Source organism: Erinaceus europaeus, chromosome 9, assembly GCF_950295315.1.
Source record: "Erinaceus europaeus chromosome 9, mEriEur2.1, whole genome shotgun sequence".
In the NCBI taxonomy this organism is placed as follows: Eukaryota; Metazoa; Chordata; class Mammalia; order Eulipotyphla; family Erinaceidae; genus Erinaceus; species Erinaceus europaeus.
The window spans coordinates 50060142-50080436 of record NC_080170.1 but is presented as its reverse complement, the minus strand read 5'-3'; the positions used below and the strand labels follow the sequence as shown (position 1 = coordinate 50080436).

The following is a 20295-nucleotide window of genomic DNA, read 5'->3' as shown; positions in this document are numbered from 1 at the left end:
AGCTTCCCTGCCCCGCCGTATGTCTCTGGTCGTCTCTGTTACCCGCCCGTGAAGCTAGCCCGGCCAGCTGGAGCCTCTGAAGTGTGTGCGCTTAATTAGGTGCTCTACCACCTGTCCCCCCATAAATTAATGGTTAAAACTAGCAAGAAAAACAAACAAACAGACAACAAAAAAAGACATGCTTTGGACATGGTATTTGCCTCTGCTCTTTTTCTTTCTCTTCTTTTTCATTGCTTTCTCTCCATTAAAGACTTCTTGGCCAGGTCCTTTCTGGAACGGATTCTGTCTGGATGTGGCAGGGCTTGCTGGATTCTCAGGAAGAAGTCGTTGTGGCAATGTTTATACCAATCAGGAGCTGAGCAGGAGATCACTACTTTTGGCTGTGGGACGATAGTTCTAAATGCAGTTGGAGGGGCTGTTTTCTGTAATGTAGATCTGACTTGGCCCAAGCCACAGCACTGTGTTTTGTTGTCATGTATATTCATGGAGCAAGAGAACTTCAGGAAGATATGTTGCTTTCAGAAACATTCTGCCATGCTCACTGCCTCCCTACCCCTCGTAGGTGCTGTTACTGGATTCCTTATAGAGAGATTTAACATCCCTGTACCTCATCTTTCTCCCAACTCTTGGAAGGAGGACAAAAGACGACTTAAAACAGTAGATTTTTAGATTCCATACTTTTATTTTTAATCAGCTGATACCAGAAGAGCATTATTTTCATACAATCAAATCTCATATGAAATAATGGGGAGTGGGGGGGCTTAGCTGAGATCTATGTGAATGGGTTAGGTGGGAAAGAAGAATGATTGCTCAGAGAGCTGTCCAGGAAAACTCTCTCCTAAATTGGACATGAGATGTTCCAGCAGCTTCAAATGCACAAAAATCATAGTGACGATCACTAGCATTATACGCTGGCAGAACTGGGAAAGGCTCAGGCATATCATGCTGGGGCCAGTCAGGGAAAGGCAGATGGTCTGCACCGTATGGATTTGATTTATGGTCATGAAGGCTAAGATTACTGTCAGGAAGGAACTTAGGAACTGAAAATCTACTCAGCACATCTGAAAAGTCATAGGAATTCTTTTATTTAAAGAAGGATCAGGAAAACAGCCACCAGCAAAGCCAGAAAACTGAAGAACTTAAGGAAGCTTACAAAAGGAGATGGCGGTTCTTGGACAATTCGAGTTCTGGTGGCCTTGAATGTTCGGTCCCACTGGGTCAGGATGGCATTTCGAGCCCCCTCCCACTTCCCTGGTCCAGTTAGGCGAAACTGGTATGGTGAGCAGGGGCCAAAGAAGATGGCCCAAGCCAGGTGTGGGTCTGTCAGGAGCAAGGAGAACAGGTTGGGTTTTGCATTGATGGAAGTCAGGAGTTCATCGATGTATAGAATGTAATCTGATTGTAAAGCTTTGCAGTAGCACAAGCCAAACCTTTATAAAGAAGAGAAAGAGACAGAAAGATAACATAATGATAATCTGAAACAAGTTGATGTGCTTAAAGTCAGCAATGGTGCTACATACATAACGAAATCGTTTTTATGTCTTTCATTCATAGCTGTTTAACAGCCTCATTTGATTTCTTTCTTTCTTTCTTTCTTTCTTTTTTTTTTTTTTTAAAGATTTTATTATTTATGAGAAAGATAAGAGGAGAGAGGAAGAAAGAACCAGACATCACTCTGGTACATGTACTGCTGGGGATCAAACTCAAGACCTCATGCTTGAGAGTCCAATGCTTTATCCATTGTGCCACCTCCTGGACCATGCCTCATTTGATTTCTTTCTTTTTTTTATTCATGATTTCTTTAATATTCATTTGATTTTTTTTTTAAAAGGAAATAAATAAATGAATTTTTTAAAAAAGAAATGCAAACTCAGGGGAGTAGGGCGGTAGTGCAGCGGGTTAAGCGCAGGTGACAAAGCTCAAGGACAGGCGTAAGGATCCCGGTTCAAACCCCTGGCTCCCCACCTGCTGGGAGTCACTTCACAGGCGGTGAGGCAGGTCTACAGGTGTCTTTCTTTCTCTCCCCCCCTCTGTCTTCCCCTCCTTTCTCCATTTCCCTCTGTTCTATCCAACAATGATGACATCAACAACAATAATATTCATTTGATTTTTAAAGTGCAGCACAGGCTTATGACTGAAAGTGGGGTCCCTGAGACTCTAGGCTGTGCTGTATGCTGGTTATCTCCCTGACCTAGGAATGAAAGCCAAAGAGCAGAACACAGGGAGAAGCCTCTCCTTTAGAGAGTAAACAAACTGACCCTGAAAGAGGCCAAATAGTAAATCCTTAAGCTCTGAGGGCTGTACTATGGTATCTATCTCAAATATTGAAGTCCAGTTGTTGAAATGTTAAAGCAGGCACTGATAACATTGACATAAGCAAGTGTGATAACATCTTAGTTAACATTTTAAAAGCCACTATGATTTGAATTTCGTGATTTTCAGGATCTTCTTTTAAATAATTAAACACTTAATTAATTTATTGGGTAGAGACAGAGGGAGATTGAGAGAGAAGGTGAAGATAGAGAGGTAGAGAGAAAGAGATGGGGACCAAGGACTTGAACCTAGGCTCTAGCATATTGTAACGTGCAGTCTACTAGGTGCACCATCACCTGACCTTTTTTTTTTCTCCCCCCCCCCCGCCCCCAGCCATTAAACATGTAAAAGAGAAAAACAGGTGATGGCAGATTTGGCTCCCTGCTCCTGTTCTAGAGCAGCTACTGGAATGAAAACTACAGATTTAGATACAGATTTGGAATGAATGAATAAGCTAAACCTTCTAGGGTGCAAGTGGATAAATACAAATGTTTATTAGCTTACTGGGGACAAGATACAGAATGATGTATCTGGTAGCTGAGAGCTAATTATATTTGAGTTAGAATTCAGACTTCCGGGAGTTGGGTGGTAGTGCAGCAGGTTAAGTGCAGGTGGCACAAAGCACAAGGACTGGCTCAAGAATCCCGGTTCGAGCCCCTGGCTCCCCACCTGCAGGGGAGTCGCTTCACAGGCGGTGAAGCAGGTCTGCAGGTGTCTTCTTTCTCTCCCCCCTCTGTCTTCCTCTCATCTCTCCATTTCTCTCTGTCCTATCCAACAACGACTACATCAATAACAACAACAATAATAAATACAACAATAAAACAAGGGCAACAAAAGGGAATAAATAAATCGTAAAAAAAAAACTTAAAAAAGAATTCAGACTTTCATGCTGAGAGAGTTGACAATAGTGGTAATACTGAGACATTAACATTTCTCTTTTATCCTAGTTTTTTCCTCCTGAGTTTCTGAAGTTTCTTTTTCCTCCAGTGTAACTCTTTTCATTCTATGCCTTTTTTTTTTTGCCTCCAGGGTGATTAGTGGGGCTCAGTGCCTGCACTATGAATCCACTGCTCCTGGCAGCCATCTTACTCCCCACCCCCTTCTTGTTGTTGTTCCTGCTTCTGGATAGGACAGAGAGAAATTGAGAGAGGAGAAGGATAGACACCTGCAAGACCTGCTTCATTGTGAAATGACCTCCTTACAGGTGGGAAGCAAGGAGGTCAAACTGGGATCCTTGTGCAGATCCTTGTGCTTTGCACTCTGTGTGCTTAATCCACTGTGCCACCACCTGTCCCCCCACTTCTTTGCCATTTTTAAAAACCAGTTTTGGTTATGATTTATAAAGGATGCACAAGTAGATAACTCACCCAGTGGGTTTGTTTTCTTTTCTTGCATTAACTTCTTCTATCATGACACTTGGAGGTGGTAACTTATTCACACCTATGAAAAAAACAGTGTAAATTTGACTTTAGATCTAGGTGTTTAGTAGGTAAGTATGCTCTACTATTGCTCATCTTCTATTTTAGCTTTCTGCTCACTATTTTACAACAGCTACTCATTTATTATATTGACAAAAATGTTAGCAGCATAATGAACCATTGGTAAATCCATTATGTAAAATGGCATCAGCTAAAAAGAGAAGTTTCGGGAGTCGGGCTGTAGCGCAGCGGGTTAAGCGCAGATGGCGCAAAGCACAAGGACCGGCATAAGGATCCCGGTTCGAACCCCGGCTCCCAACCTGCAGGGGAGTCGCTTCACAGGTGGTGAAGCAGGTCTGCAGGTGTCTATCTTTCTCTCCTCTTCTCTGTCTTCCCCTCCTCTCTCCATTTCTCTCTGTCCTATCCAACAACGACAACAACAATAATAACTACAACAATAAAACAACAAGGGCAACAAAAGGGAATAAATAAAATAAATATTAAAAAAATAAATAAAAATAAAAAGAGAAGTTTCTAGTCTTCATGGGAGTTGTCTGATAAAACAGAACCTCACAACTAGGTTAGCTTACCATGCCATTGGACTTTCAAGTTTTCATTGAGTCAGTCAAAATAATGGGTGCTATTTTTTCACTCCTGATTTCTTTCTTTTTATTGACTGATAACTGCACAATTGTGTAGTTTTCATGTAAAGAAATCCATTATGATAGTGTAATTCATTAAAGAGTAGAATGGATCCTACTTTTAAGAATTCATGTTTTAGGTAAGATCTGGGGATAATCTTAGAATTCCCATCCTTCAGAGCCATAAGGAACAATGGAAGCACACACCTTACTATTTCTCATACATGTACCTTTCAGGACTCGGACAGCCCAGCGAGCTTGTGTTTCTCCAGTGGGTATCATGGAGCCCAAGGGTTTGATGAGGCCAATAACTGCCAGGGTTGACTTCTTCAGATGTGCAGGGAAGATATACTTATAGAGTGATGCCTGGCCAGCTTCAACTTTTATTACACTCTCATCAAGGAAGGGGAAGGCAAAAGTGTAGCCTGTGGCAAAGACTATGATGTCAATGGGCTCTTCTTTTGGACTGTTGTTGAACATGACTGAGTGCGCCTTCACCTCCTTTATGCTTGGCCTGATGAACACTTTCCCGGTGATGATCCGGCCTGGAAGCTCATCATTCAGCACAAGCTCCTTCAGCTGAATTCTATGCAAAAACATGTGTCAGGAAGAAATCTGCCAGTGAACAAGGCAGTTGGTCTTCCTCCCTCTCCCTGTTCTTTCTGAGACTCTCACCCTGACACTCTCCACCAAAAGAGAATGTATCAGGTAGGACAGGAATTGCCTCTGGAAGAGAGTTTAGGAATGTCTAAGGAGTAGGGAGATGGTCAATTTGTCAGCTGGTAGAGTGCATGTTACTATGTGAGAGGGTCTGGGAGCACCTCCAGGTTTGGGGTTGGGGAAGGGGAAACTTCACAAGTGGTGCAGCAACGTCTCTCCTCTCACTGTCTATTTCTCCCTTTTTAATCTCTGTTTCTCTCCATCTAGCTAGAGGATAGGAAAAAATGAATGGCCACCAGTAGTCATGGAGATGTGTAGACACTGAGCCCTAGTGATAACCCTCATGGAGAAAAATAAAAAAAAGAGAAGGAAGGGGAGGAGGAAACATGCTCACCATTTACTTGAGTTTTAGAAGTTTGAGAAGAAGAGTGTCAGAGCTTCCTCCAGCTTTTGTTTCATTGTAAAGTTTCAGTGTTTAGCTCTCACTGGCATTTTAGTGATGGCTGACTGCTAAAGGACTGCAAAGAAAACTGGGACTTCTTGAGCTGCATAGAGCTGTAAGAAGTTCTTTCTTCCCAAGAAGGAATGATGCAAGGAAAACACATGTGTGTGTAAAAGGAGCAAAAGCATGACTTTCTTTTATGCCTGTGGAATCACAAGACACTTTGTGAAATGATGTCCATAAGCCAGGCCATTTTTAGGATGCAGGCACAGGAAGAGATTGATAAAATGGGAACAGCACTGGAATAGGTCATAAGGGAGGTTTATGCCCAAAATTTTCTGTCTAACAGAACATGCATAAGTCTTGGGGCCCTCATGTGCTTTATTTTAGTAATCTGTGAGATAGGGCTACTAACACTGGCCTCTGTAGGTCACTGGGCAGGACAAAGAGCATATGAAACAGTGTATATGCAGGAACTTGGACAATGATAAAGGATTAACTAAATCCAAGAGGAAGGGGACTACAATCTTTCAGATTCCTTTCTTTTTTCTTTCTTTCCTTCCTTTTTCTTTTTCTTTTCCCCTCCAGGGTTATTGCTGAGGTTCGGTGCCTGCATACAAATCTACTACTCTTGGAGGCTATTCCCCCCCCCCCTTAGTAGCCCTTGTTGTTTATCACTGTTGTAGTTATTATTATTGCTGTTATTGTTTTTGGATAGGGCAGAGAAATTGAGAGAGGACAGAAGACAGAGGGTGAGAGAAAGATATATACCTGCAGACCTGCTTCATCACTTGGGAAGCGACCTCCTGCAGGTGGGGAGCCAGGGGCTCAAACTGGGATCCCTACACAAGTCCCTGTGCTTCATGCCATGTGTGCTTAACCTGTTGTGCCACTGCCTGCCCCCTTTTTCTTTTTTACTAGAGCAATGATCATCTCTGGCTTATGGTGGTGCAGAGGTTGGAACCTGGGACTTTGGAGCCTCAGGCATGAGAGTCTGTTTGCATAACCATTATGCTATCTACCCTCCTTTCTTACTTTAGACAAAACTTAATGGCAAAAAAAAAATCTGAAGAATGGAATTACAACCTTCACAGGCCTGTTGTGAGGAGGTAGAAGTGAGTAGAGAAGAACTAAGGGGGAAATAATGGACACAATACATAAAGAAAGAGAGGAAAGTAGAGGACAGCATTTGGGAGAAATTAGAGTCAAAGAAGATAGAGTGTTTGCTGCAGGTTGAGAGCCATCACTAGGGGGCATCAGTTTTTGATCTACATGCTGGAAGGGAAATCTGGAGGAAGATCAGATAGGCTTTCCAGGCTGTGGTGCCCCCTGATATTGGGATGTCACTGTATGAATTTAGTGAATGGATGGATGGATGAATGGATGAATGAATATATGGAAAATGAATGGATGGTATTGGTTCTTGTTAGTGGACTAAGTCTAGGTTATAACTGAAAGCACAAACTGAAATCAAGGTCATCTTGACCAGGAGAGGAAGGCCCATACATGGTCAAAGGCAACTCATTTTTCTCAAACAATGAAATAAAGTAAATGTGCTGTCTTTGTCAAATGGGTCATAGACAAGGTCTTGTGTTAATCTGAGACTTAAGTACTTGAGAAGATCACAGAGCTCAGTTACTATTAAATGAATTTGGCAATGTGACTGAAATTCATCAAACCTCAGCTTACCTACGAAGGGAAACAATGGTAATTTTTACTTTAAAGTGTTTTAGACCCAGTATAATGCACGAGCCCTCAAGACAAGTTATCTGGTATGGCCAAGCATATCCATAGGATTGTTTTCCCTCAGATGCAATTATGTTGTGTGACTGCCTGGTTTAGATGTGCTACTGGCAGGACAGAGTCTCTTTCTTCCTAATAACCCTCAGCATATACACTGTACTTACCTGTCTTCTGGTACAAGACCATAATTTGTGTGATCGAACCAGCTGTTCATCTTTCTTGCTATCAACCTGGACACAACTGGAGTGGGGAGCAAATTTCTAAACATGTTCTGGAAGCGTGTCATGAATACCATGTCCCATGGGTACCCTGAATCAAAGACTCGGCTCATTACCCAGGCTCCTCCTGTGGTGCTGAGGTATACCTGTGGGCAATCAGAGAGGCCACTTGATTAGACAAGGTGAGGGGGACTGACCCCACTCACTCAGTGATAACAAAATCCTCCCTATCATGGAGTAGATAGTCTCCAGGGAAAACACATGCCAAGGAAATACATGTAAATATTTAGTTCAACAATTAGTCAATGGCAACTGGGGGAGGGGGTCTCAATTTTCCAGTCAATGAAATAAAGCAAGTGTGTTGCTTTTGTCAAAAGGGCCATAGATAAAACCTTCTGTTTTGACTGCTGCAGCTGAGACTTAAGTAATACAATTAGTTTTGGCATTATTTATTTATTTATTTATTTGTCTGACCAAGTAAATCAGCTGACTGATTCACTAAGCTCAATGGTTGTTGCTCAAGCACCAAGACATGTTGACCACTAATATGTTACTTATCTGATACAAAACGAATGATTTAAGAAACATTTTCTTTGGCTCTGGGGGAGACAGCATAATGTTTAAGCAAAAAGACATTCATGCTTAAGACTCCAGAGTTGCAGATTTAATTCATGGTACCACCATAAGCCAAAGCCAGAGCTGAACAGTGCTCTGGTTAAAAGAAAAAAGAAAATAATTTTCCTCCCTAGCAAGCTAGGACTCAGTGCTGGCACTGCGAATCCACTGCTCCTGGAGACTATTTTTCCCCCCATTTTTGTTGCCCTTGTTCTTGTTGTTATTAATGCCGTTGTTGTTGGATAGGACAGAGAGAAATGGAGAGAGGAAAGGAAGACAGAGAGGGGGAGAGAAAGAGAGACACCCGCAGACCTTCTTCACCACCTGTGAAGCGACTCCCCTGCAGGTGGGGAGCAGGGGGCTCGAACTGGGATCCTTACGCAGGTCCTTGTGCTTTGTGCCACCTGCCCTTAACCCGCTGCACTACCACCCGACTTCCTAGTATCAAGTTTTTATGATGTATTTTCTTGGGCCTTATAATGTAATAGAGCAACATGGTGGTAAGAATTAGGAACATATTGGTGAGTAAACCTGCTTTCTGAATGAACACATTTACAAAGGGTTAGAGAAGTAAAAATCATTATATTCCACCCACATATGGTGATTAAGGGGGATGAGATTGTATTAAATTTTATTTTAGGATGTCCCTAAACTTTTGTTGGGATAACTGTCATATGGTTAATTCTCTATAAATCAATCAGCTAATCATCACATCCTTAAAAAAAAATCCTAGAGGGAATATTAAAAGCACACACCCTCAATTCTTTTTATTTTTCCATAGCAATTTCCACTTTTGCAGTTATTGAATGAATTATTTACATGTATTTACTAGACATTTGTTTTCCCCAGGACTATTTGCTTCATGATTGGGAGGATTTTTTTGTTGCTGGGTTTCTTGTGTACCCCCCCCCCCCCCCCACACACACACACTGTGCCTGGCACTACACCCATCAACAACTAACAGACCTTTGTTGACTGCTTGGCTCTCAATGAGTTTATAGTGGAGGCAGAAAGAAACCAAATACTCTAAAAAGTTAGAAAAACTAAGTACTAGAACATGTCAACTAGAGAATGTAAATTATAGTTACTACACATATTTTTGCTCTTTGAGTTGGAATGAGAGTTCAATTGAGTTGGAATGAGAGGACTGGGAGTATAGATGCAAACTGTAATAAAAGAAGAGGGTGTAGCAGAGGGAGTGAGAGTGTGAGCGAAGGGGAAATGGAGATACTGGAGTCAGAGTAGGTGCTGAGTAAACCCTTTAAAGCTGCAATTGACTGTGTAAGGATAAAGTTAAAAGGTCAGATTTGGGCGAGATTATGGGAAGTCCAAGAACAAAGGGTTAGCAATCTGCAACTTATTATGACTAGGATGATGATGATATAAAGAAAATTATTTAAAACTAGAATATGATGTGAGAGCTGGCCTGTTCAGAGATTTTTTTTATTTGTTTGTTTGTTTTGTTTTTGTGTTTGCTGGTGGTGGAGTGTCTCGAGTGGTGACTAAGCATGAGAATATGAATGGGAGTCAGAGTTCAGGAGTTCAGGGCACAAGTAAGAGGAAGGATTTAAATAAAAAAGATTTGGATTTCAAGAACTGGCTTAGACCACCTGATAGAGTCATGGTGACTTAGTTTCTCTAAGCTTCAGTGTTTTCATCTACAGTCAAGGAATCCAGTCCAACCTTAGAGGCTTGTTGATGGCTGGCTTAGGTAATGCTGTAAAATAGTACAATGCTTGGCACAGAATTAGTCTCAGTATATGGTAATTATAGAATTATAGAATTACTAGGAGAACAATGTAATAAGAGTGTTGGTGTGAAGTGGTGGGGACTCAGTGATGGTGGTGGTAGTTTGGAAGCAAAGAAGGAAGAAAACAGGAGATCTCAGCAAGAAAACACTGCAGGGTTTTTTGATGCACAGAAGTGGACAAGAAACACATGCTTCTTTTTAGCATTATAATGGCTGAATGCATATAAACAACCTGTACCCTAAGAAACATTTTCATAAATTAAAGTTTAACAAATTATTTGTTGGGGATAGTATATCAATTTTGTTTAAAGATTCCACTGGGAGTGGGAGGCAGTTGGTAGCACACCAGGTTAAGTGCACATAGTACGAAGTACAAGGACCCACGCAAGGATGCTGGTTCGAGCATCCAGCTCCCCACCTGCCAGGGTGGGAGGGGTCACTTTACAGTGAAGCAGGTCTGCAGGTGTCTGTATTTCTCTCCCCCTCTCTGTTTTCCCCTCCTCTCTTGATTTCTGTCTGTCCTATCCAAAAAATAAAAAGATAAAATAGCAAAAAAAAAAAAAAAAAAAGAAACACATGCTTCTTGTAGCTCATGTTGCATATCTGAAACTAAGAAGTCAGCAAATTGGTTTTGGCTGAAAGGTAATGCCTGAGATTTACAGAAAGATTTGAAAATACTTAAAAATATGCTGTGTCTGCACATTGTAGGCATTTTTTTCTTGCTGTCATTGTTGATCATGGGCATCAAACACTGTCCTTTGAAGCATGCATCCAAATGTAAAGACCTTTATGAAATGACATGAGATGTTACCTTCTCCGCCACATGACTAGCCTCCACAGCGATGTCAGTGCCAGAATTTCCCATGCCAACCACGAGAACTCTCTTGTCCTTAAATATATCTGGATGTTTATACTGTCGGCTGTGGAAGTACTGGCCTTTAAAGGTTTTTATACCTAGAGAAAAGAAGAAGTCAAGCTGAGCATTGATAGGATCTATGAATGAAACATAAATGTTGTTCAGTTAGTAATATTCTTTTGATGGATGCTTTAGGTTGCTTTTACTAGCATATTCCATGTTAAGAAAATCTGAATGTGAACATATGACTTGACAAGATAAATTCGTGTTTATTTAATGAGGGTACTATTCCATCTCACTAGACTAATCTTTTATTTTATAAGCCATGTTTTTAAGTTGTGATTAATAGTGTTTACACAATTGTAAGATTATAGGGTATAGTTCCAAACCACACTCACCACTAAAGTTCTATACTCCCAGCTGGCGCGGGCGTCACCATGCGAGCTGCTTGACATGGTATCAGCTTCGCAGGAAGTTCAGCACGGCTGGACTCTCCAGGCCAAACTGAAACCATCTTACCTTTTGCCATGTATAGGGCTTGGGATTAAGTTCTGTGTGGTCTTAATAATATTTACCTATGGCCAGGCTCAGAGCCTGACCTATAACAAAAGTAATGACAAAGCCTGCACTGCTCTTTGTAAGATTGATCATAATGGAACAAGCAATACCAATAATGCAGAATTTTTTAGGAGACTCCAAGAGGAAGAAATGTTTTCCCCTTTATCTACACCACTTCCTTTAGTATTCTCACTAAAATATAGGGAAAGATTGGTGCTTCCCACAGTGGAAGGGCCACCTTACATAGCATAATTAATAAATGGAAAGTTATGGTACCTGCCTAGATACAATGGGCCTTTTAATCTACCACCCAACACTATGCTCCCACTTCCTTATGCAGGAATAAGTACACAAGAACCTAGGTCACATAGTGAACATACACAGAAGATGGATTCCAGCTAGAGAGCTTAACTTTATGGAGAGGCTGGCCAGGTCAGCACCACCTTAGTGCCTTCTCAGTAAGGAACAAAACAAAACTTCTTGATCAAACAGTGGAAAAGATTTTATGAAAAATGGGCTGTTCAATTTGTTTAAGGCCCCTAGAAACATAACAAGCTTGAACTTTCTATTAACCATTGGCTTCTGATGCATAGGGACAAGAGGATGGTATAAACATACAGGTGGAATATTAATCTTAATCAACAGAACATCTGCCTAGCACACAGGTACAGGGATAACAAAAAACCTAGAAACTGTGATGTGATCTCTAGGGAGAAAAGTGTCCCTGGAATGTGAATGTTTCACAAAGCAGGAGGTGTTCCCTACCTGTGCTGTTCTTACTTGGTGATTTTTGTTTTAATAATCAAAGTCTTGGTGATTTTTTTATTAGTGACCAAAACCTTGGTGATTTTTGTATTGATAATCAAAGCCTTGGTGATTTTTGTATTGATAATCAAAGTCTTGGTGATTTTTGTATTAATAATAAAAACCTTGGTGATTTTTGTTTTAATGATCTAAGCCTTATGAGACTACAAAAATAAAGTTCTGCTTGAGTATGACAGAGATGTCTGCTTGAGCTTGATTCAGCATCAACTCACTCGTCTTTTATTCTTCCTCATCCCATGCCGACGCCCCTCATCTTTCAGGTTACCCTAATAACCTGCTGGGGCTGGCCCCTGGCACCCAGCCCCCAACAATAACCACAGTTCTTACAAAGTTTTAGAGAAACATTTTCTTCCTTTCTTTCTTTCTTTCTTTCTTTCTTTCTTTCTTTCTTTCTTTCTTTCTTTTTTTTGAAAGTTACCTTCATTATATTAGTCTTACGTTTACTTATTGAGCTATTAAGTTGAATACCATGACTTAAAGACATACTAAACTAAAGCTGAAGAGGTCATTATCACTGACAGTTTGATAGAAATCAATGGGACAGAGACTGACTTAACATTTGATTGGAGTAGACTTTCAAAGTAAGGAGGAAGGGGGAAAAATAAAGGGAGCTCAGATAGTGATGCCATTCTATTGAGAAAATTTTCTTCAACACCTGATATATGCTTGGCTCTGTGCTAGATGACACTAGGGAATGAAATCAATAAAATGTGGTTTCTACCTATGCACACCTATGTTTATTTTAACACAGTTTGTGATAGCCCAAACTTAGAAGTAACCCAGATGCCCAATGACAGATGAATGATTAAGAATGTTGTGGTACATATATACAATAGAATACTACATAGCTATTGAAATTATGAGATCATCTCCTTTGTAATATCTTGGTCAGAACTTAAAGGTATCTTGTTAAGTAAGATAAAACAGGAAAAGAAGGACTAATACCAAATGATCATGCTTATAAGGAGAACTTAAGAGAAAAGGACAGTGTGGGAAAACGTAAGGTAAAACTTGGAATGGGTGTGATGTATGCACCAAAAAAAAAAAAAAAAGACTATGGAATGAGATAAAAGGACAGAATGGAAGAATATTGGGGTCCTGGTGAATGACAGAAGGTGACCTAGGTTGGGGGACAGAGTGTCTCCAGACACCTAGAAACTTATCATGGAGTGGTGTGGGGGTTGTACCTATGTGTCTTATTTAAAAATTAAAAATAAATGTGGTCTGTATTGGGCAAGTTCACTGATAATTTACTTTGGTGACCAATTTTCTCAGATTGAGTTTGCTGAATTAGAGTTGATTTGGAGAGGGAAAAATGATTAGATTAGATTAGATTAGATTAGGGTTCTGTCCTAACCAGCTAGGATATCTCAGGAAGTTAATGTGAAATCTGTATTTGTGTGTATGTGTGTGTGTGTGTGTGTGTGTGTGTGTGTGTGTGTGTGTGGTGAGGGGTTGGGGGGCTTTGTTTGCTGAGAATTCACTGCTTTGGGTTAGCTTTTTTTAACCTTCATTTATTTATTGGATAGACAGTCAGAAATTGAAAGGGGGTGGGGGAGATAGAGAGGGAGAGAGACAGAGAGACACCTGCAGCCCTGCTTTACCACTCTTTCAAAGCTTTCCCCTTTCAGGCAGGAATTGGAGGCTCAAACCTGGGTCCTTGGGCACTGTAACATGTGCACTCAACAAGGTACACCACCACCTGGCCCTGGATTAGCTTTTTTAAGTTCAAGCATTACACCACAGTACCAAAGCTTCCTCCAGTGCTCCCATGTGGTGTACTAGGGCCTCAAAACTAGATTGCACAAAGGACAAAGCTGGTGCCTTCCCAGGTCAACTATTTTGCTGGCTTCATGAAAGATCTTACTGAAATATTAAACATGGCCAGAGAGGTCTGGAAAATACTCTCAAACTTGTGTAAGATAATGAGAAATAATAACAGAGTACCATTTTCTCCCCCCAGAAAAAATAATAGGACAGCTAGATTCTCAGTTAATACGTATGCATGTTTAGTAAGTGGACTTTACAAGACCTGGTAGTTTACTGGAGTCATTAGAAATCAAACATTAATCCCAGTAAAAATCCAGTTACAAGCCAGAACATTTAGTTTAAACGATGAAGCAACCTTGTCAAACTTTAACTCAAATGGATCAGATCCAAGTAAAAGAAACTGAAGTGCTCAGATTGTCTTCCAACACTCATCCTCTAATGATAGGCTCAGCACTATAACTTTAGATCTAGCTCACTATGGGGCAAATACTAAACAAACAGAAATCAAATGATTTTCCCATGGGTTCTCCAGCTGATCTTTGCTGCCTCTGAAGTAAACTCCAGCTGGTGCTGCTGCTAAGGCTAACAGGTTGTCTGAGCATTTTGTATCTCAGCAGACTTTCTGAATGCTACTAGCCACTAAGGAACAATCTCGAAAGTCAGTGAAGCATAAAGCTGCTTCCAAGTTATGCATTCTTCTCTTTGATACACTTAGCTTATTTGGGATATATGAAAACCATTAATTAGCCAGAAAGTGCTGGTTAGAAAACAAAACTCTGTTATCTGTAACTTTAACTATGTAATGACAGAACCACAGGAATTCATTCCCTAAATCAATCAAATATCACCGTGTTTTTCCTGACATAAATTCAGGGCAGTTGCAAAGGATGCTGTACCTGGAAAGGAGTCCAGTGGCAAGTGGGGGTTAGTAAGAAAACCAGTGCAGACCATGACTGCATCAAAGACACTTGACTCTTGTTTCCCTTCATGCAGAGTGACCACTTCCCATTGGCCAGTGACATCAAAGTTTGGGCATTTTGTTACACTGCAGACTTTAGTCTGAAAAAAACAATCATGTATGTGTTTAATATTTATCAACATTCCAATAAGAATTTGCTGGTCAATGTTCACATTTCAGATGCTCTAGAGTACAGATGAAGCATAATTAATAAGCATAACCTTTGAAACCAAATTGGGTTATCAGAATAACCATCTTCTGAATGTAAATATTTCAAACTTAGAGATTTAGAGAAGTGGTGAAATCCAGAGATTTTAAGTAATTGTCTCAAATGCTCACACCTAGTGGTAGAACCAATATTATAACTTAGATCTTCTGATGTCTTCTTCAGTATTCTTTTTTTTATTTAAAAAAATATTATTTATTTATTTATTTTGGGTAAAGACAGAGATAAATTGAGAGGGCAGGGGAGATAGACAGGGAGACACTTGCAGCACTGCTTCTCCTCTTGTGAAGTTTCCTACATGCAGGTGGGCCCTGGGGCTTGAACTGGGGTCCTTATGCACTGTAATGTGTGCACCTAACGAAGTGCACCACCACCCATCCCTCCCCCCATTATTCTTTCTGTTATGGAGATTTATTTCAAAGACCTGTCTCAAAGATGAAATACTTTTTGGAAAACTCATCAGGAATATTTTCCCCAGTTTTGTTGGGGTATCATTTACATATAACATTGTATTGGGTTCTTTTTTAAAATAAACATTGCTTTAATCTGTACTTTTGATATTATAGTATATTATTATTTTAATAGAGCACTACTCATCTCTAGTTTCTGGTTTCTGGTGGTGCAGGGGATTAAACCTGGGATTTTGAAGCGTCAGGCATGAGACTTTCTTTGCATAACCACTATGCAGTCTCCCCCACACATTGTATGTTTTTAAAAAAGCTTTCAAACGGGGGTAGGAATGAGAGCATCACTCTGGTACATGCTCTGCCAAGAACTGAACTGGGGACTTCATGCTTGAGAATCCAACATCATACCAACTGCATCACCTAGAGGGCTACTGTTGTATTAGCTTTCAGTGTACAAACTATAGGATCTATGTCTATATTCTCAAAATGATCACCACAGTAGTTATGGCTAGTATCTATCAGCCCACACAGTTATACTTTTTTGTTTCTTGCAGAAACTTTAAAGTTTCTGCTCCATTAGTAACATTCCAATACACAATACATTACTGTGAATATAGTTACCACACTGTCAATTACATTCCCAGAACTTATCTTATTTTGTACCTTTTGGTCTCTTTCACCCATTTCTCTTAGACTCCAGTGTCCACCTCTGGCAATCAGCAATCTGTTCTGTTTCTATGAGTTTAAAGTCTACATGAAATTATATGTGAGAGAGCATGCATATTATTTTTGTCTGACTTATTTTACTTAGCATAATGCATTTAAGTTCCATCTGTGCTGTTACAAATGGGAAAATTTCCTTCCTATTCTGACTAATACTTCATTGTATGCTTATCACATTTCCTTCCCTTCCTCTCCTTCCTTCCTTCCTTCTTTCCTTCATTTCTTCCTTCTTTCCTTCCTTCCTTCTTTCCTTCCTTCCTTTATCCTTTTCTTTCTTTTTCTCTTGCTCCCCCCCCTACTTTTTATTCTCTTTATATAGTTTAGCCTTAAATCTAGATAATGCTTGCTTTATTTCTGCCTCTTGCTATCTTCCTTGCTCCCTCTCTTCTCCTTCTTTCTTCTATTTTAACCAGAGGACTGTTTATCTCTGGTTTACGGTGGTTCCAGGGATAGATAGAACCTGGGCCCATGGAGCCTCAGGCATGAAAGACTTTTGTATAACTATTATATTTTTCCAGCCCTCATATTTTCCTTATTCATTCATCTGTAAATGGACATTTTGCTTGTTCCCATGCCATGAGCATTGCAAATGATGATTTAATGAACACAGGCATGCAGACACTTCTTTGAAATAGTGGTTTATTTTTGGTTTGGATTATTTTAAAAAAATATTTATTTATTCCCTTTTATTGCCCTTGTTGTTTTATTGTTGTAGTTATTATTGTTGTTGTTGGATAGGACAGAGAGAAATGGAGAGAGGAGGGGAAGACAGAGAGGGGGAGAGAAAGAGAGACACCTGCAGACCTGCTTCACCGCTTGTGAAACGACTCCCCTGCAGGTGGTGAGCCAGGGGCTTGAACCAGGATCCTTACACCAGTCCTTTTTGCGCTACATGCGCTTAACCCGCTGGATTCCTTTGGACTCCCGCTTAGGATTATTTTTAAGGTTGTGAGTGCAAATCTCAGCTGCTTCTTGTTTTCGTCAGTCTTAGCATTTACGTTTCTCTTTCTGTGCAATTCCTTACCATCCTCATCTATAGTAGGGAGGAATGTTGGAGAAGGAAAACATAGATTTTCATATTTCTTAGGGAGAGAGAAAAAAAGAAGAGAGTATATATTCATTTGCCCCATTCTTGTATCTTTGTCCCAGCTCTGTTTTTTGAAATAGAATAGGGAAAGGGTAGGGGCTACCAAAAGAACAAGCTCCTTCCTCCCTTCCTTCCTTCCTTCCTTCCTTCCTTCCTTCCTTCCTTCCTTCCTCTCTCTCTCTCCCTCCCTCTCTCTCTCTCTTTCTTTCTATCTTCCTCCCTTCCTTCCTTTCTTCCTTTCTTTTTTTCTTTCTATCAGAGCATTGTTCAGCTTTGGCTTATGGTGTTGGGGGATTGAGCCTGGGACTTTGGAGCCTCAGGCATGAGAGTCTGTTTGCATAACCACTATGTTGTCTACCCCACCCCAGGATGAGATTCTGTATATGGGTCATAGCACATGTCCACTCCTATGAAGGGAGAGTCAAAAACAAAGTACCAGAGGTTGGAGGAATTCCTGCTTATTCTTACATGGAGCAGTTGGACCCAACCTAAAAAAAAAAAGTGGTTTGATACTTTTTAGACACTTTAGAATAATTGGATATAAGATTTGCAAACCAAATATTCATTCAGTTATACTTGCATCTTTTATACATACACACCATTTATATTTACATTAAGTATCTACTCCACGCTTCTGTGTTTATTTGGGGTGGAAGTAAGTACAAGGGGAAAAATCATAAGTCCTAAATCTTGCCAGTTCATTATCTGGACTTAAGGCAAAACTATATAAAGAGAATAAAAAGTAGGTAGGAAACACTTTTTGACCACAAACTCATGTTTTCTGTTTTACCTTAAATTGAATGCATTTCAGAAGATCAAATCGATGTGCATACATTTTGAGATATTCCAGGAACTGGGAATTTGGCACGTAGTTTGGGTAATGTTCTGGGAATGGAAAGTCTGAGTAACAGGACATCTCCTTGCAGCTGTTGGAAACCACAGACTTGTAGAGGCTGGCTCTGCCTTCTTCCACATGTTCCTGTGTAATGAGTATAGGCATGTGAGTGGCTACATGTGTGCTTGTGTGCACACAGAACAGACATTTCAAAACTCTGGTTAGGATTAGGTGACACAGACAATATGTGCTGCCTATCACATATTCTAGTGGGGCTTGCTATCTTTCATGGGAATGAATGTTGGACACTACTATGATTATCATTTGCCAAATGATAGTATCATTTATTATGTCAACCAATAAATCTGGAATGATTCAAAGGAGTTTTTTTTTTTTTTTTTTTGGAATTCCTATGTCTCTGTGCTCCACTTTTTGGTTTGAGGTGACTTTAATGCATTTACCTATTTACTTTTATGAAAGAGAGAGGCAGAGTGACATCAGAATACTCTTAGCATATCGAGTGCTGGGAATCGAATCTGGAATCTCAGCTTTGCAAATCATACATTTTACCTGCTGAACCACCTCCCAGACTGCCAGTATGAGATGACTATGATTAAATACTCCTGCTAGTATCCTGCTAGTTGAGAGGTTTCCTGTTGTGAGTCAACTTCTACCTCTGATAGATTAGTCTTGTTTGTTTGGATTGTGTTAAGGATTCTGAGGCTCATGGGGATAGGTTTTCCTGATTGCTTAACAATATCTTCAATAGATGTGTGTGTGTGTGTGTGTGTGTGTGTGTGTGTGTGTGTGTGTGTGTTAGGTCTCTGCTATCCTATCAGAACATTGGGAACATTTGTTCTCTTTTACTCAGTCCCCTTGGAGAGGTCTCTATGCATTGGTAGTCATGTTGGGTAGTTGGATGTATGTCAATATGCCATTCTTTATGTAAGCCAAACTGGCCTAGCTGACAGAACAGCAGCTGAATTAGCAACCTCCACCTCTCTGGAGTTTTGCTCACTGAGGTGGAAAATATTGCTTCATTTTAGCTCTAAGTTTTGTCCTTTCTTTACAAGGAATTTTGTCTTTCTCCTCCTCAGACTCCAAGGGACTTTGAGGCCTGGGTTTCTGACACTTTGCTCCTTTTTACTAATCCCAATATATGCTCCCTCTGCCCTGTAATTAAAGCTCATGAAATATTGTACTTTATTGTAAGATAAGTAATAAAATAAAGATAGTAACAGGAGCACTGAAAAAAAAAGTTTGTGGGAAGTATTCTTGTCCTATAGAGGAGGCAAATAAGAACATCAGAGTGAGCCAATGACAATATTTTCTTGGCTTAGCCATGGAACAGTTTCCTGCCTTATTCCTGTGTTCAGTGGCCTCAGACTGGGGGTCCTGAGACCCCTGGCTAGATTAGGATAGGTTTTATCATTCCCTTTGCCTCTCTCCAACTTAGACTATGTCTCTGTTGAGATTTTAGAATATTTCTTACCTTTGCTGAGGGGAAAAACAAACAAACAAATGAACAACAACAACAACAACAACAAAAAAAAACAGATAAAACTCTGAATCTCTCTCTATATTTTTTCCTTGTGGTTAATTCTTGGCAGGGACCAGGATGATCTGGACTGCAAAAGGACCCTGGGTAGAAAGCTTCTCTTTCCCAGAGGGGAAAAAAAAATAAACAGGGTGTGCAGGAGCAGAAACTTCTCATCTGTGTTTAACTCTTGCTTTAAAGCTTTAAAAACTATGTTTGACACAATAATTTTGTCTCTAGTCTCACCCTGATCCTTGGTTCTTGCTGCTGCTACCCTTGTCCTCACTTTTCTGGCCTGCCCCTCTACTCACCCTATGTCCTCCCACCCTTCATAGGCATGTCCTGCTGCTGGTACTGGAGAACGTTTAAAGGACAGTGAACACACATTTTGCCTAAGCCTGTAGAAAGGTTTCTTGCATCAATTTCAGCAAACTCAGTTCCAAAGACCTTTAAAGCAACTATCAACTTTCCAGGAAGAATTCAGGGCTTGAGGGGGGCATCTTCCCAATGACAACAATAGCGAGGTTTTGAAAGCCCACTTACGGTGAATCTCCATAGTCCCCCGAGATCATCGCTCCTCTCAAAGCAGGTGGGTTCCAATCCCTCCTCCAGGCAGCACTTGATAGAGGCCAAGCCACTGACCCCAGCACCCACGATTGCCACTTGTCTAGCCATAGTGTCCTGCCTGGGGGAACAAGGCAGAGCCTTTTGTT

The 20295-nt window shown here is 40.5% G+C and overlaps 1 protein-coding gene across 1 annotated transcript; it reads right to left on the bottom strand.

Moving 5' to 3' along the window:
* Positions 1–661: 661 nt before the first annotated feature.
* Positions 662–20295, bottom strand: FMO1 (flavin containing dimethylaniline monoxygenase 1). Its single transcript, XM_007525200.3, has 8 exons — positions 20126–20295; positions 18001–18189; positions 14706–14868; positions 10612–10754; positions 7382–7581; positions 4603–4958; positions 3681–3753; positions 662–1430 (listed from the first exon to the last, which is right to left on the bottom strand). The coding sequence occupies exons 1-8, from the start codon at positions 20255–20257 to the stop codon at positions 1088–1090; spliced, it is 1599 nt and encodes a 532-aa protein (XP_007525262.1). The 5' UTR covers positions 20258–20295; the 3' UTR covers positions 662–1087.